This window comes from Paroedura picta, chromosome 1 (genome assembly GCF_049243985.1).
Source record: "Paroedura picta isolate Pp20150507F chromosome 1, Ppicta_v3.0, whole genome shotgun sequence".
In the NCBI taxonomy this organism is placed as follows: domain Eukaryota; kingdom Metazoa; phylum Chordata; class Lepidosauria; order Squamata; family Gekkonidae; genus Paroedura; species Paroedura picta.
Window position 1 is genome coordinate 167,084,837 of NC_135369.1, and position 18,717 is coordinate 167,103,553.

Genomic DNA, 18,717 nt, shown 5'->3' on the forward strand with positions numbered 1-18,717 from the left:
AGTATGAAAGCTTCCAATTCCATGCCTGAATAATAGATTCTGTACGAATCCATTAAGAGCCTCTTGTGGCGCAGAGTGGTAAGGCAGCAGACATGCAGCCTGAAAGCTCTGCCCATGAGGCTGGGAGTTCAATCCCAGCAGCCGGCTCAAGGTTGACTCAGCCTTCCATCCTTCCAAGGTCGGTAAAATGAGTACCCAGCTTGCTGGGGGGTAAACAGTAATGACTGGGGAAGGCACTGGCAAACCACCCCGTATTGAGTCTGCCAAGAAAACGCTAGAGGGCGTCACCCCAAGGGTCAGGCATGACCCGGTGCTTGCACAGGGGGATACCTTTACCTTTACCTTACGAATCCATTGACCTGGTCTGCCAGGCATTCCTTACACCCTCAGAGCTCTTCTTCCTCCTTCGCTGTCTGTTTACGGGTAGTGATTACGTCAGTCCATGAAGAGCCTTCTCTCCTTACCTTAAAGCCAGCAAATGCTAGCAGGGGCACATGGGAATTGTAGCCCATGAACATCTGGAGGACCACAGGTTGACTACCCCTGCCTTAAAGACAGGATTCTGGATTTTGTAGAGAGAGGCTTGCCTGCTAAGTGCCCACATAGACAAAACTCAGACTGATTTACCATTCCTACTGGTGATAATTAGGGAGACTGGAACAGCTGAGCTGGGGGGGGGGGAACACCCCATTTATCCTGTTGGCCCAACTCTGCCCAATATTCCATTGGAAAGATTTTCGTCATCAACCAAGCTCTTACCGCTGAGAATTTCCGTGGGCCAATATCTATAAACTGCACAAGGCCTGCCTGAAGTAGCTTTTTGGAACCTGGCCATTGAATTCATGGGACTACACCTGTTTATCTAAGAGAGTTATTAAAAAGTAATGAAACTGCAAAGTGGGAGAAGGTTGTCCGCAAGAAGAGGTGTGGTCCAAAGCAGCGGTAAAGTTTTCGAGCCAGCTAGCTGCAGGCAATGGTTTAGAGCCCTAGTTCTTCCGCAATGAATCCACAGAGTATAATAAGAAAAGAAAATAAAGAAAAAAATAAAGAAAAGGGGGGCTTTCATCAGCAGAAAGTCCATCACATTCCTCAATCATGTGAGAATGCTATTAGAGTTAATCCATGCTGATATTCTGAGCCCCATTCTTTTGTTCTGATGGTACTTTCCTAAATACATTTTTTTAAAGCCCCAACAAGCACACCTGCATTACTTTCCCATGTGGTTGCTGCTGTGTTGTAGACTGCGTGGTACGTGCTTTCCCTTGTGCATTGCCTGTTCATGTACTATCTCCTGATGGGTGGCCAGCCAGACCCCCCCCCCCTCCCGGAAACATTTCCCAGATGTTTGGAAGCAGTGTCTGGTTGGCTCAGGCAGAATCGCCTGAAATTCAGTCTCTCCAAGATGGAGGTCCTGTGGCTGGGTAGAAGGGGGCAGGACCAGGAAGCACACCTCTCGTGCCTGGATAGGGTGCAGCTTACAGCTATGCCTGTGGCCAAGAATCTGGGGGTGATCTTTGATGCCTCCCTGTCTATGAAGGCTCAGATCACAAAGGTAGCCCCAGCGGTGTTTTACCATTTACACCAAGCTAGTACCCTACCTGTCCCCAGAACACTTGGCCACAGTGATCCATGCAATGGTCACTTCCAAACTAGACTTCTGTAACTTGCTCTACAAAGGCTTTCCCTTGTCTCTGACCCAGAAATTTTAGTTGGTGCAAAATGCGGCTTTTAGGGTCCGCATGAGACCATCTTGAAGGGCCCATGTCCAGCCTATGCTGAGGTAGCTACCCTGGTTACCAATTGGCTTCTGGAAGAGATTCAAGGTTTTAGTTCTTACCTTTAAGGCCATCTGCAACCTGAGTCCTGCTTACCTGAGGGACCGCTTGTTTCCTTATACCCCTCGCAGGGCTTTGTGCTCTGTGGATATGAACCTGCTGGTTGTTCCTGGCCCCCAGGAGGTTCACCTGGCCTTGACTGGGGCCAGAGCTTTTTCAGTCTTGGCCCCCAGCTGGTGGAATGAGCACCTGGAAAAGCTGAGGGGCCTGAGTGCTGTCAGCTTTCCTCAAGGCCTGCAAGATGGAGCTCTGTTAGGGAGTGGTAGTTGATAAATACAAGCACAAATGATTGATTGATTGATTGAATGAATGAAATGTATTTATTCAGCTTTTTCATGCAAGCTGTCTGCTAGCTTTTCCAGGGCTAGAAAGCTCTGTATGAACATAAGAAACACCTGCTGGATCAGACCAGAGGTCTATCTAGTCCTGTCTTACACGATAGCGCACCAGTTCCCCTGGAGGTCCAACAACAGCTTTCTTCCCCTGATGTTGTCTCTTGGCTCTATTTTTCAGAGGTTTACTGCCTCTAAACATGGAGAATCCCTTTAGTCACCATGGTTAGTATCTAACCCAAATGAATTTTGCCTATCCCCTTGCCAGCTTGTTGTCGTGGTTAGGAGTGCCGACTTCTCAACTGGTGAGTAGGGTTTGATTTTCTGCTCCTCCTCCACATGCAGCCTGCTGGGTGACCTTGGGCTCACCACGGCACTGATAAAGCTCTTCTGATTGAGCAATAATATCAGGGCTCTCTCAGCCTCACCTCCCTCACAGGGTGTCTGTTGTGGGGAGAGGAAAGGGAAGGCGATTGTAAGCCGTTTTGAGACTCCTCCTCGTAGACAGAAAAACTGCAACCAACTCTTCTTCTTCCTCTTTTTAAAAACCTGTCTATGCCCGTGGCCATCACTACATTCCCTGGCAGCAAATTCCACATTTTAATCACTCACTCACTGAATGAAGAAGTATTTTCTGTGCTCCAACCTTAATCTACAGCCTATAAGCTTCACTGCATGCCCTTGAATTCTAGTATTTTGGGTTTTTTAAAAAATGTATTGAGTAGCTTGTCTATTTTGTAATGTGAGGATGGGATGTTGGATCATGAGACTTGTGCCTCTTTCTTCTAGTGGTATAATAGTACATCTTCTCTGGGAACAGATGAGTGCTTGAAAGGGCTGCACGTTCTGTGATCTTCAAATACTTGCTTTCCCAGTACTGGACTGGCAAATATAGGATACATGTTTGTTCTTCTTTAGAAGGAGCTCTAGTTTTCTTTGCAGTGAAAATAGCAAGCAAACAGATGACTAAAACCAGACAAATAGGGTGATCCTAAGAACAGTTGTTAGACTGTACAACTGAAATGCAGTCAAAGAAGAAGAGTTGGTTTTTATACCCCCCTTTTAACTTCCTGAAGGGGGCTCAAAGCAGCTTACAATCGATTTCCCTTTCTCCCCCCACAACAGACACCCTGTGAGGTAGAAGAAGAAGAGTTGGTTCTTCTATGCCGCATTTCTCTACTCAAAGGAGGCTCAAAGTGGCTTACAGTCGCCTTCCCTTTCCACTCCCCACAACAGACACCCTGTGAGGGAGGTGGGGTTGAGAGAGCCCTGATATCACTGCTTGGTCAGAACAGCTTTCTCAGTACTGTGGCGAGCCCAAGGTCACCCAGCTGGCTGCATGTGAAGGAACAGGAAATCAAACTCTGCTCGCCAGATTAGAAGTATGCACTCCTAACCACTATACCAAGCTGGCTCTCAAAAAGGTAGGTTTGACAGGATTGTGAGAACAATATTATCAGGTCTGTCATGAGCCCAAGGTCACACATTTGGCTGCATGTGGAGGAGCGGGGAATCAAATCCAGCTCACCAGCTGAGAAGCTGCTACTCTTAACCACTATACCACATTGCCAGTTACCACAAACACGAAGGGAAAATAAGATATATTACTTACTTCCCGCTACTTTGAAGGAAGAAAGAACATATCTCTTTAAAACATCTCATATTTCCTGTAAGCATATTACTTTGTTCTTTAAGACAAAGGATCTCCCCATGAGGAGGAAAGAACCATATTGCCCCCCCCCCAATTCCTTTATTTGTATATTTCAAAAAATTGACCTCACCTTTCTGATAGTCCAGGATGACTTCCAGGGCCAGGCATATTCATGCTACTACATTAAAACAGTCAGCCATAAACCTATCCTATTTCTAATAATCAAGCCAGAATTGCAAAAACAAAATACCCTCCAGAAGAATAGAACGTTTTGTTTTTTGTTGGCCTTGTCAGTAAGAACGCTTTTAGTCTGAATGGAACATTCTGGCAACAGTTCTTTTCAACCATCATGCAGTTCTATCGGAATCAGAATCAGAAGATCTTTATTAGCATACAAAAAAACAAGACAAAAATATATCACAAAGTGTTAATTGTTCAACAATTATGAGGCCTCATAGCCAGCTGTGGAAATTTGGTAACCAATTCAATTACTAGAGAAGGGTTTTTTTCCCACTAGAAAGAAGATGATCCTAGTCTCATCATCAAATCCATGACATTTAGGGGGGGAAATCAGTTGATGAGCTACCCACGAATAATGGTATGGAGTGGACGATAGAAAAACTTGTGTAAGATGATTTCAACACAGCCAGAATCACAGGGACATGTTCTTTCTGAGCAGGACATTTTTGAAAACCTCCCTTGGAGAACAGCAGAGGGGAGAGTATTAAATCTCACATAAATGTTCACCACAGTTGGAGAGCTATTAATTGGTAAAAATATGAGGCAAGGGACCCATAGCTTGGCAGAAGATCCAAATTCAAAGGAGTACATGGTCTTCTGGCTGACTCACTGAGATTTTGAAATTCCATGCTTCAGGGCAGGGGTAGTCAAACTTCAGCCCTCCAGATGTCCATGGACAACAATTCCCATGAACCCCTGCCAGCAAAACCTTTTGCAGCTTAACTTAAATAAAATTGTGGCCTGTTATCCCACACATGGTTATTCTGCCCAGCACCTGGACACCCATCCACTGCTGGGACCACAAAACGCTTTATATATGATAGGAATTTTAATTCAAATGCACATGCCTTTGCTAAACACAGGAGAGGCAGGGAGGCAACTTGAACATTTGAATAATTAAGCCAAGGCAGCGAATGCTGGCAGGGGCTTATGGGAATTGTAGTCCATGGACATCTGGAGGGCCGCAGTTTGACTACCTCTGCTTTAGGGCATCTGTGTGCATAGGATTCAACTGCCATAAATCAGGCTTTCTCAACCAGGGTGAGAGTTAATTAATTTTTGATATATTGTTTAATTTGTTAAACATTTATCAGGTGATATGACCATATACCGTCATGTTGACCTGCCCTCCCTTCCCACTGATGAGCCTAGAGGGGGTGGGAAGGGGAGGGGCCACAGATGGTCATGTACACAGCTGTGCTTCCCAACAATATTCTGCACGATTGTGCCACTTCCGGGGTTTCTCGAAGTCTGGAAAATGTTTCACGGGTTTCTCAATGGTTAAAAAGTTGGGAAAGGCTGCCATAAATAAAGAATCTAAGGAAACACCTGGACCTGATTTTTGGTTCAGTGCATCTTAGCCATTTAGATGTAGAATAGTCCACGAGCAATTAAGCCACAAAACTCTTAAAATCAGTTCTAGAGCACATGTAGCCAAAACTTCAACAAGTTATTAGCCAGGCTTTAGTTTCTGACAGTCTTGGATTCATTCCCTGACATAAGGCAGCATAGGTGACATAATTCGGGGTACCAAGAACTTTTCAAAGAAAAATAGATGGAATACTTTCAACTGCCTGGTGTCTTTGTTAACCTTATTTCCCCCCTGAGAGCCAAGAATTATATTTGAAAAGCTAAAACACATGACTGGGATTTGACAGTTCTGCGCTGCTTCTTTCTCCCCTCCGTACTGAGAAGAGTTAGAAGAAAGGCAGTGTCAAAAGAAGCCCGAGGAGAAAGGAACAATATAGAAGCTTGTCAGCCGTGATAGTTATTACAAAACCACAGCAGGGGATTTGTTAAGACTCCTTCATATAAAAATAACAAGAAAATTGGGCTGTCGTCACAGTGCCCAGAATGCTGCGCGTATCTGAGTTCTGTGTCTTGTTTTCCCAATAATAATGCATATGTCAATGGCAAATTTGAGTCCCAGTGAGAAAAGGCAGATTATGAAACAAAATAAATAAATACATACGCTGCTTGATAGGTCCATCGTACGCAGGTTTATTTTGTGGATTGGTGTCGCATTCAAGGCTAATCCTGGCGTGGTTGATCTACCTGGAGTTTCTGGGATCCCCACCTACAAGGGCAACAAATACCGAAAGGCACAGGAGGAGCAAGGTCTACAAACCAGTCCAGAGTTGGGTATCTGAAGGTTCAGTCCAAGAGTCAAGGCAGGAGGGTCTAGGGCCCAGGAGCCCACTTCCAAGGCTTGGAAACAGGTGCAGGATGCTACGCACGGATTAGACAAAGTACAAGGCAGCAGGGTGAGGGTACAGCTATGTTTGCTGAACAGGTTATCACACAGAGGGTGGGAAGCTCAGTGTGTTCTTTCTATTTTCTTATTTTGCTGACTCATGCCCTGATCCCCAGGTTTCACTTCTTACAGTTGCATTCACCTACCTAAAAGACATAAAAGAGCAGGTCTTTTACTCTTTCCCTACCAGCCAGTTAATCCTAGTCCTGCAAGGACTCCCAAGAATTAATGCTGATGATTGCTGAGCAGCCAGGCAGGGTCCCAAGTAGTGGCATACTATCTGCTTATAAGCTGTGTTGGCTCTCTGCCCAAGCGGCAGAAAAGTGTTGCTGTCAGATATTTCTCTATCATACCAAATATGTTCAGAGTGAGTCAGGTTTCCTTCCAAAGACGGAGAGAGACATTTATGATGTCTTACAAGTTACCTGAAAGTTAAAGAATATTGCCAAGTTTCTGCAAGGCTACCATGTGACGACACCCCCAAAAGAGCATTATGCTGCACCACCACCAACTGGCTGTTGATCCTTGGCCCCATGTAAGAACGTCGGTCCTCAACGAGGGCCAGAGCTCTTATTGTCCTGGCCCCCACCTGGTGGAATGAGCTCCCTAAAGAGATCAGGGCCCTGCCCGAACTCCCACAGTTCCACAGGTCCTGCAAAAGGGAGCTCCTCCACCAGGCATTTGCATGAGACTGACCACAGGTCCCCCTCAGACCTCCCCTCCATGGCCTGAACTAGTCTGGCCTCTCTAGGGGTTTTAGATAAGTTTCTGTTCTTGTTATACTGTTGTTGTTGGGATCAATTAACTTGTGTTGTTGTTGTTGTTGTATTTGATTTGTTCCATGTATCCCCCTGTGATGTTGTATGTAAATCGCCCTGAGCCATATGGAAGGGCAGTATAGAAATGAATGAATGAATGAATGAATGAATGAATGAATGAATGAATGAATGAATGAATGAATGAATGAATTTGTCAAAACCAGTGATGTTATGGACTCTAAGCTGGGTATGGTGCCATGTTGAGACACTGTGCCTGAAAAGAAAAAAGCTGTTTTGTACATCACTTTAACTGCTATATTGAATTTGTATCTTAAATATGTTTTTTTATATATAAATTTGTTACAATAGTCAGCATTCTTTTGGGGGGAAATTGGCCTTGCATACAGAATGGGATTTTGGTTTTGGTTTTTTGTATTCTCACGGTGTACCTTTGTTGAGACTGTGAGCCGTAAGAACCACACCAGTGAAGGAAAATTTGGCTTGGATCCTATCTGGTTCATCTTCGAGAGCACTTCCTTTCTCTGCAGAGCATGTTTCTCCGGGGTTAGGCATTTCCACCCATACCAGACCAATGCCTGTTGATGAGCAGAGAAATTGCCAATTTCTGGAGATGGGAGGGTGGAGCCTGGGGAGAGCAAGGACTGGGGAGCTGAAGGATTTCTGCAGAATATAATGCCATAGACCTTTTACGCACTGGGAACTTCACTGCCCCAGCTCCCGTGCAGGAGCACAAATTGGGGGCAGATGAGGTGCATCGGGCCAAATGCTCCCCTGTGTGGCTGCAGGAAGAGGTGGGGCAACCTGCCATGACTAAAACGCCAGCCTACAGCCCAGCATGAAACCTCCAGTGCGGAAACAGTCATAGAGCGCACCCTCCAAATGAGCCATCTTCTCCATGGAAACTCATCTCTGTAACCTAGGGATCAGTTGTAATTCTGCGAGGTCTTCAGGCCCTATCTGGAGGTGGCTAACCCTAATGAGCAGAAAGTGTCAAGCTCAAAAAGAGCACACTCCACACCAGAACACCTCCACAACAGATGAGGAGCTACAGAAAGGTATTCTAGCCTAGCTTCATTCCACTGGCAGTCCCCAGCATTTGTTGTGAACCTCACTAAGTGTCCCATCAGGCAGAAAGGTGGGTACTCATATTCATTTGTTCTCCATAGGCATAATGGGGAAGCAGAATAGCAAGCTGGCTCCTGAAGTGATGGAAGATCTGGTGAAGAGCACAGAGTTTAACGAACACGAACTCAAACAGTGGTACAAAGGATTTCTAAAGGACTGTCCCAGTGGGAGACTGAACCTGGAGGAGTTTCAGCAACTTTACGTGAAGGTAATTTCTCCCCCTCCCCTTTCTGTCGCAATAGAAATAACATCTTGGGATCCTATTTTATTACCATAGCTCAAAAAAAATAACCAACCAGAGCATTTCTAAAGCATTTTTGTTATACCACGATGAACAACTGTGGCTCTTTTATTCCAGAAGAATAGTTTCTTTTCCTTTGTAGGCCTTTCCCTGCTGTGATTCCTGATATTGTATTTTCCCTGTATTCTACCCACATCGTTTGGTCATCACAAAAATGTGATTAATGTCCTCGACTGGTTTATTTGTCACTGGGTTGGACCCAGCCATAGATTTCTGCTAATGGAAGGAGGGAGTGATTTTTAGCAATTGCCCCCATTCTTTGCAAACCCCCAATTTGGAATTCCTTTGGGTCTCCCATCCGCAACAGCAGTATTTTGAGGAGCATTGGGGCTCCAATGGGAATGGTAATGAAAGTTTGGAGAAGCTCCAGGCACTGTGAGAGAGGAGGAGGCGCTTCAGGGTTCCCTTCTGTGTGTGTGTGTTGTTGTTTTTTTGCGAGTGGAGACACCCAGAAAGGCAGCTATTGCTGCTTGCAAAAATGGCTCAGAAGGGAACCACTGAAGCCCCTCCTCCACCCTTGTAGTGCTTGGAACCAAGGGTTGGAGAACATTGTAACAATGGGTTCCCCTGTGCCTGTGTCGTTGTATGCAGGGGTGTACATTCAGCTAATCCAATCCCAAAAAAAGCATGAGAAATACTTGGATTGATTCTCTATTATACCCTACAGCAGTGGTCCCTGATCTTTTTATCACCAGGGACCGGTCAACGCTTAACAATTTTACTGAGGCCCTGTGGGGGGTAGTCTTTTGCTGAGGGATGTTGCCACCGCCACCTGAGCTCCTGCTCCACTTGTTTTCCCGTTGGTGCCCCTGACTTCCCGCCGCCCGCTGGGGGACGCTGCCAGCAGCAGCTGTGCAGTGCCATACCGAGGGGGAGGCCCAGCCATGGCAGCCGCTGGAGAGCACCAAAGGTGAGCTAGTGGCAGAGTGGCAGGGCAGCCCCAGAGGCAGCAGCCGGGAAGGAGGACGAGGAGGAGCCGCAGCCCGGTACTGACTGATCCACGGACCGGTACCGGTGCTGGCCTGGGGGTCGGGGACCGCTGCCCTACAGGAATCATTGACTATAGTCCCCATAGGATATAATGGAGCTGAAAAAAAAATAAAGCATTCTTGGGGGGGTGAGCATGGACACCGTTAATAGCGACTTTTGTTCATTGTATTGTGTAGATAAAAATTATTTAGAGAACACAGTGTTTAGCAGACAGTATTTTATTTTAGGAAGATCTACAGACTCAACAATTATTTATTTGGACAGAACCCTTACAGCAACATAACCAGCTGTGAATTGTTTATGCAAACATCTGTTGTACAAAGAGGAAGTACTTTCTCACTATTGTTCGACTAGTATAACATAGCAGGGGCGGGTTGACTGCTTGGATCTCAAACACCATTAAAATGCTCCAACTTGAAAAGAATTATTAGTGCAGAGTTTGATTGCCAAATGTATTCATTTAATTAATTATTTGTATCCTACTTTCCTTCCCAATGGGGACCCAAAGCATAAGAGAAAAAGTCCCTATGTACAGATGTGCAGATACACTTTTTCCAGGTGTGCATTACTTATATGGCTCAGTAAATTTAATGTTTCGGTTTGTCTTATGTATATACTTTCATATTGCAAATATTGTTGTTTTCTGGGGTATATAGACTGTAGAGAATTTATTTACAACTGACTTAGCATGGAAATAATGGGCCATGGAAATCAGTCTAGCATAGGTTTCTAATGCTAACTCTAATTCTTTTTATTTATGGTATAAAATTCATATTTTCTGAGCATAATCCATTATGATCACCATCCATTATGAAGGAATACGAGGGGCCAATCCCGTTGCATTCAGGAATACAATGGGCGCTAGATTGGGGGGGGGTTGGAAGAACTCTGTGGACGGCCTCCACCTCCCCCCAGGACCTGGAAAGGCTGCAGGCAGCTATTATGGAACTCACCAGTAGGGGCAGCTCTTACACGGCAGAGATTTGCAGCCTCGGAGTCTCAGAGGGAAGTGGAAGGAGGAGGGGGTGTTCAGGGGTGGGGGACGGAAGGTGATTGGCTGACCACTGGACAGACAGGCAAGCCAATCAGAGGAGCACTCAGGGGCGGGATAGCCACCCTTAATGGGAGTTAAGTGCTGAGTGGCACTTAAGCTATGAGACTCGCTCCTCCTCCAAGGCCTTACCAGAAATATTAAGTGGAACAGATACATCTGAAGGGGGACCATCAATGCTCTAGCTCCTCTTTTAGAGCAGTAAGAGATCTGGGACTGAACCCTTCTAGCTTTTTCGTTGATGAAAAAAGGTGGAGGAGTTCCTCTTTGACAACCACAAAGTCTATGCTAGGGCATCCAGGGAGCTGCATGGGCAAAAGCCATGTGGGGTTGGAGCTGTAATAAAGAAGTGAATTGGACATGATAGAGGCAAAATATCTGGCTGCATCCAAACTAGGGATGTGTATTATGGGGGTGGGATCCATATTTTTTGGATCAGGGAGCCCAAAATATCAGTATTCCTGGTGGTTCAGTTCCCAAAGACCGATTTGGTGTTTGGATCCAGTTCCCTGCCCCCCCAGTGGATTTCTGTATTCAGCTTCATTATTCCTATGGGAAATCTGGGGACTCGTAGTGGCTGTTTTTTAATCAAATGACACCAAAGTTGGAGTGGACCTTCTGAATACCCCCAAGTTAATAGTGTACTAGAACAAGACGATTCTGTCATCCCTCATGGGCAGTCTTGACATTTGTTCTAGTCCAGCCCCGCCCCCGTGTCATACTAGAAACTCCAATGCAAACTGACTTGAGTAAGGACTACAGTGTTTCAAGGCCAACAGAACTAATTTCAAAGCCTAGAGCTCAAGCCAACCAACCTGGCAAGCCAATATCTAGCCCCAGCAACAATACGGTGATACAGACAAATGTAAAATTAAGGAAAAACAGTCCTGGGAGCTTAAAACTCTCCTGAAATTCTCAGTCACTGCAGAATGTTTCCGGATTTTTACTGGATATTTATTCAGACCAGAAATATCTGAATGTACATCCATAATACACCCCAAATGCCCAAACCGTTGATTTCACTTAATTCCATCAAGACACAGTGAAGGGCGTACAAAATTCTTTGTAGCTGATTCAAGCCCACCAGAAGGATACAAAATACTTACCATTATAATCACGTGTCTTTTTAGTTACTTATATGGAAAACTTTGATTTTTTTTTTATTGCCTAAACATTTTAAAGTTTTATTGTGCTTAATCTTTGCATTCTGGTCTGTGACTGTATAAATAAAACTGACCTGACTTGACTTGAAATTCTTGGTGGCAGTAGTGGCCTTTTCTTCCCCCAACATTTCATCATTCCAAAAAATATTAAGAATGGGCATTCTGTAAGCAAGACTAAAGAGAAAGGGTAATGGTTTGCAACTGTAGTTTGTGATAGTGGCAATGAGGAACAGTGGCTGAAATAAAATGAAATTTCTCTTTAGGTGCATAAAATATGAACCCAGCTCAGCCTTATTGCAGTCCTGTTCTCCTAAGAAGATAATAAAGATGATAAAGCATTCCAACTTACTAGAGAACAGGGTCCTGGAAGACTCCTCTGAACCACAGAGAAGAGATAACCTCTGACTGCATATCCCGCTATTTCTGTCTACTTATCCTTGATTGTTCGGTAGACTAGAAATGAACTGTTCTATACAAGTTGTTTTTTGAAAATACAGCCATTTAATGACCACAATCTATGTAGCATTGGGAACTTTGGGTTGGGAAATTCTTAAGAGATTTGGGAGTAGAGCTAAGAAAGATGGGGCTTGGGGAGGGGCCCCTGTGGGACGTAATGTCATAGAGTTCAAAGCAGCCATTTTCCCCGAAGGAACTGAAGCAGGGGTAGTCAACCTGTGGTCCTCCAGCAAACGCTGGCAGGGGCCCATGGGAATTGTAGTCCATGAACATCTGGAGGACCACAGGTTGACTACCCCTGGTCTGAAGCTCAGTTATTAACTCTGGAAGCTGTCCCGTCCCTCCTGGAGGAGTCAGCTGTTTCAGCACTTGAAAGTGGGTGAGTGGGTGGGTGGTGGAAGACAAGTCCTCCTGGTTCTTCTGTCATAATCTCAGTCGTTTCCTGCATACTCACACAATCCACCCGTCTGTCCTACCACCCCAAGTCTCACATTTCAGGTGGGATGCATGGAATGTAGTGTTGCCAAGGCCATTCTGGCCACTGTTGGGGGATGGAGGGGTAGGGTTACCAGATCCAGATTGGGAAACACCAGGAGATTTGGGGATGGAGCCTAGGGAGTACAGGGACTTCAATGGAGTACAGTCTCACAGAGTCCACCTTCCAAAACATCCATCCTCTTCAGGGGAGCTATCTCTGTAGTCTGGAGATGAGTTATAATTCCAGGAGATCCGCAGGACCCACCTGGAGGCTAGCATCCCTAGTGGGATGTAAAGCACAACTAAGCATGCTTGCCTACCTATTAACTGAACTCATATTGTTTCAAATGAGTAAGTTTTGGCTTAAAAAAACCCATAGTATTCATACGACCAATTTTGTCATTGTAAATGTTACCATTTCACTATAGTGCTTGCTGTAGCGAAGTGAACTACAACTAGGGCTGCCAATTCTGACTTGGGAAATTTCTGGAAATATGGGAACTCAGCAGGGATGTGATGCCACAGAGAGTCTGACCTATGAAGCCGCCATTTTCTCTGGAAGATAGGAGGAGGAGGAGGAAGAGCTTATATGCTGCTTTTCTCTACCCGAAGGAGGCTCAAAGTGGCTTACAATCGCCTTCCCTTTCCTCTCCCCACCACAGACGCCCTGTAAGGTAGATGAGGCTGAGAGAGCCCTGACATGACTGCTCTGTGAAAACAGCTCTATCAGGACTGTGACTAGCCCAAGATCACCCAGCTGGCTGCATGTGGAGGAGCGGGGAATCAAACCAGGCTCACCAGATTAGAAGCTGGCACTCCTAACCACTGGCTTTCTCAGTTGTAATTTTAGGAGAACAGCAGGTTATACCTGGATTTGGGTAACCTTAGACGGAACACTAAACAGTGATTCTGGAAAATGGTACAGTAAGGTACAGTATGCATTGATAAAGAGGTTCAGTCACAGGCAATAACCAGCCAATCCTGCCAGACCACAGTTTCCTAAAGGGATAAAAAAAAATCTTTTCCTTGAGAAGGGGAAGAAGGAAGGCAGCGACAGAGACGAGGTGCAAGGCAGCAGGGGTTTGTTTTCTGGCTTTATTATTAACAGGAAATCACCCGTCTGCTTGTGATCTGAAAGGTCATTTCCTGCTTGGGGAAATGTGGGGAAAGTAGTTCCTTCTACCTTTTGATTCAGTTTGCTTCAGTCCTCTGTTAAGACCAAGCAGGTTTCTTCATAGGGCTCCCAGCTGGCTTGGAGAGAAACAGTTTCTATCCCTTTAATGGAGTTTTAATGGGATGTTGTTGGGAAATGGGCAGGTGGAGCTTTTTATAGCACGGAAGTAATTAACACACAATCCAGCCACTATTTATGGGACAGCATTTTTTCTACAGGTCTGCAGTAATTATTGTTTGCCACTGTTTTTCCTTTATCGCAATTGAGCTTTCTTCCATTTGGAAATAGAATAAGGTGACCAGATTTTAACATTGGTAAAGCGGGACACCATTGACCGGGGGGGGGGGGGGTCTTGATTTAAAATTTGGTCTATATGGAGCAACAAAAAGTTTCATAGAACGCATAGAATGCAAAAATAGTATTGTAATGTATATTTTTAAAAATTTAAACATAAGTACAATTTGCCAGGTACCCATAGATGTCCCTCCAAAAGTGGGACAATCTGGTCACCTTAAAATAGAGGGGAGCTGGCAGGAAAGAGCAGGTATCCTAGTCAGTAACCTTTGATTGGCATAAAATATGTATAAGACATATAAAAACAGGGTTTAAAATTTCAACAAAATAATAAAATAGGCCATGGGGTTACATAACCGAACAGGTCTTAAAATGATTAAATAAACTATAAAAGATGAAATACAAGGCAGGCAGCATATTATAAAAGCATCTTAGTTAAAACTCTGGCAACTAAAGTGGTTACCTTTGGAGCAGGTATCCATCCCTCACCCCTCCTTCAATCTTCCGTGTTCTGAAACTTTAAAAAATCTTTCCCTGAGGATTTTTCAGGAGAGGTTGAGAAAGATGAACAAATTCTCACACAGGCCTGGGGGAATTCGTTCTTCATTAGTTCTAAGCTGGTGAATAAATGAGAAAAAGCAAGACCGTAACATGGTGTCAGAGGGCTGCGGGGCTCCCACCTTCATGTGCCTTTTCAAGGATGATTTGATTCCCGTGTCCCCACATCTGGGACCCTGGAATAAATCTCATCCGGGTAGGCTGACCAAGACGGGTTAGGACTCTCACTAGTAATAAGCTTTATTGAAAGACATACAAAAAGTGATGCAAGCTTAAATATAAGTAATATGAGCAGGTGCACATAAAATGATAATGTCTAGCTTCCTACATATAAAAGAAGCAGAAGAAGGGTTGGTTTTTATACCCCAGTTTTCACTACCTGAAGCAGCTTACAATTGCCTTCCTTTCCTCTCCCCACAACAGGCACCCTGTGTGGTAGGTGGGGCTGAGAGATCTCTGAGAGAACTGTGACTGGCCCAAGATCACCCAGTTGGCTGTATGTGGAGGAGGAGTGGAGAATAAAACCCAGTTCTCCAGATCAGAGGCCACCGCTCTTAACCACTACACAATTCTGGCTATCCATACCTACATATATGAAGACATATATATTCGGCATCGGTAACAAAGAAACAGAGAGGAGATGCAGCAAGACGGTTCTTGACCCCCAATGGCTTTATTGGCCCAAGCTAGTAATTCATAACACATTACTCAGCCCCTTGTGTGTTGTTTTACATGCTGTTGTAATCTTGCCTTTATTCCTTGTTCTCCATAATGGATGTAAACTAACTTTATAGGAGAACTAAATTCCTGATCAGGGTGTCTGTTCTGGAGAGAGGAAGGGAAGGCAACTATAAGCCACTCTAAGACTCTAAGCAGGGTATGAAAACCAACTCTTCTTCTACTGGTAAGGTGATACTGGGAAGTTGCTACTGGAAAACTATGTCTCCCCTCTCCTCATGTCCCCATGACCTCATGGTGCTTCTGTGGCCCCTGGTCAGTTTCCCCGTCTTCCATGCTATTGGTGGTATCCATATGGAAAAGGAAAGGCTATATCTTCCCAGTCCCAACTACATCAGGTTAATGGATACGGAGGTCATCATCATGCAGGGTTGCAGGATGAAAATGCTCCCAGATTTGTCAACAACAAACAAAGACCACCACTAAAAAAGGGAAGGAAAGTAAATATGTGTTGGAGGGGGTTGCTTCAAAACTACAGACCACAATGTTACACACTTTAAAATCCCACAGAATTCAAGTGCAGCAAGTTACGTCTTGGTTAGATTCAAAAAGCATTTTTGCTGGTGAAAACAAAGGAGAGGTCCAACCAAACCCCCCCCCCCCCCAGTGTTTGCTGTCAAGTTTCAATAAACTTAAGGTGGCCACTTAGGGTTTGGTAAGAAATATTCAGACCTGGCTTGTCATTGCCGGCCTATGTGTGATGACTCAGACATCCTTGGTGAGCTCCCTTCCAAATACTGTTCAGGATCAACCCTGCTTAGCTTTTAAGATCTGACAAGAGTGGACTAGTCCAGGTGATCCAGGTTACGGGTCCCTCTCAAACACTCAAAAAAGCTATGCCAGCAATCGTCAGATGTGGATAGACAAAAGTTATGGGAGCTGTGATAGCAAAGGGCAATATTTCGTGAAAAACCTCACTGGATCCAGCCTTGTGCATATAAGTTTCCAACTTACATTGTTAGTACTTCATTTTAAAAAAGGCGAAAGATTTATGCGATCTGAAGAGAAACCGGAGTATACTTCAGTAGTACTTAAGCTGATTGACTTTGGCTGGATTTTGCCTGTGCTTTTGGACAGAGACCTCCTACTGCTGCACTGTGGAAAGGAGAAAATATATTTTTCAGCTATTGCTGGCAGTGCAGCATTACATACCACCTCTTTCTAACTTCCTCTAACACTCCTGTTTTCACCATCAGAGCACTTCCTCCTCCTCCTCCTCCTCCTCTTTTTCACTTGCCACATGCAAAGAATGTGTTGTGCTGAAAGCCACCTTGCACAGCAGGAAGAAACGTTTGCTTCTTACCTTGTGGATTTTACAAGAGCTAGGAACGTGTTGTGCTTTCTGCCATCTGTGTTTCAGTCATTGTTTTGAGAGCCAGATCATCCTTCCCAGGGGGTAAGGAGGCAATCCAATCTGCTGTATCTCAGTTTCCAAACCATGAACGTGTATGATGAATGAGGCCTGTGCATGCCCAGTATCTATCCTACACAAGGCAGAATTGTATTTAGAAGAAGAACAGTTGGTTTTTATACCCTGCTTTTCACTACCTGAAGGAGTCTCAAAGTGGCATATAATCGCCTTCCCTTCTTGTCCCCACAACAGACACCCTGTGAGGTAGGTGGGGCTGAGAGAGCTCTGACAGGACTGTGAGAACAGCACTATCAGGGCTGTGATGAGCCCAAGGTCACCCAGTGGCTGCATGTGGAGGAGGAGCGGGGAATCAAATCTGGCTCACCAGACTAGAAGCCGCTACTTTTAACCATTGCACCAAACTGGCTTTTGGATTGTCCCATTGGGGCAGGCTTTCTCAGCCAGAGTTTCATGAAACCCTGGGTTTCTTGACAGCCCTGGAATGGTTTCTCAAATGGGTGGGAGTTAATTTTTAATAGATTTTTATGGGATGATATGACCCTATATGGTCATGTCAAACCCTCCCAAAATGGCTAAAATGGGCCTGGAGGGAGTGAGAAGGGGAGGGGCCCCAGATGGGCATGTACACAGCTATGTTTCTCAACCATATCCTGTACCATCACACCACTTCTTGGGCTTCTCAGAGCCTGAGGAATGTTTCAAGGGTTTCCCAATGGGAGAAAGGTTGAGAAAGGCTGCATTAGAGCATATGGGTCACTGTTCTACCTATACCTGCTCCCAGCCCCCAGTTACACATCCCAATCTGGTTAGCCCAAGCAAGCTCAATACCATCAGATCTCAGAAGCTAAGAAGGGTCAGCCTTGGCTAGCACTCTCAAAGGCAACCTCCAAGGAATACTAAAGACATGACACGGGGGTAGGGGGCAGGCAATGGTAAACCAACTCGAAACATCTGTTTCCTGGTGGCAGACAATCATAGAACCTCCTGGTTCTATGCCATACAGTAGATTAGGGGTAGTCAATCTCTGGTCCTCCAGATGCTTATGGGCTACAATTCCCATAAGCCCCTGCCAGCAAACGCTGGCAGAGGCTCATGGGAATTGTAGTCCATGAACATCTGGAGGACCACAGGTTGACTACCCCTGCAATAGATCAATTAATCTTACATACCCCCTTGCTTACTGGTGATCAGCTGTCAGATGTCAGCTTTCTTTGTCATTCTTAGCCTTGTCATTGTAGGAAGGGATTGCCGAGTTCTTAAAGACTCATTTGTACAGCCTTGTTTTTCTTAAAAGGTACTGTGGAACAGAAGGATCTTCATGGGCAGAGTTGATCTTCACTGGCTTATTAAAGTGAGATCAATCAGTGCAATAACTTGTGTTTGCAGACCAAGAACCTGGTGTGTAAAAACATAACCAGGATGTAGCTGGTCTTCCCATTTAATTTGCAGGCTAGTGGCACAGGATCCCTGCCCCTTACCAGCCATGATAGCCAACAGCGGCTCAGAGGAAACATTTGAGTCCATGTTCCGTTCCTGAACTCTTAACCACAGTTAACAGTTTGGGAATGTTACACCATGTATTTGTAAGCCAGCCCTGGGGATGGAACTCAAGTTAATGGAAGCACATGGTGAACCCTGAAAATAGCTCCTCATCTCCTGCCGTGTACTCCATTAGTAATGTTTTGTAAACAAAATGCACACAGTAGCATAATGTCTCCTCCACAAGCAGCAGCCAGCGAAGTGATCTGAGTGCTGAGGAATTTGCAGTGTAATCATTTGAAGTCACAGAGTGTATTTTACTAGATATGTTACCAAACAGAGATTAGGAGAACCGGGGGTATATGTTTCAAACATGTGTTTCCAATAGCATCTTTTGATATACTTCAAAATGAAGACCTGTTCCCACTTTTATTACAAGGGACAAAAC

General features: G+C 44.9%; 1 protein-coding gene across 1 annotated transcript in view; it reads left to right on the forward strand.

Annotated features, from left to right (window-relative positions):
* The window catches only part of VSNL1 (visinin like 1), a 117,595-nt gene that overhangs the window by 45,876 nt on the left and 53,002 nt on the right, over positions 1-18,717 (forward strand). The window contains exon 2 of the mRNA XM_077311112.1: positions 8,258-8,424. Coding sequence (XP_077167227.1) covers positions 8,263-8,424 — 162 coding nt within the window. The 5' untranslated portion in view covers positions 8,258-8,262. The remainder of the gene's footprint in view (positions 1-8,257; positions 8,425-18,717) is intronic.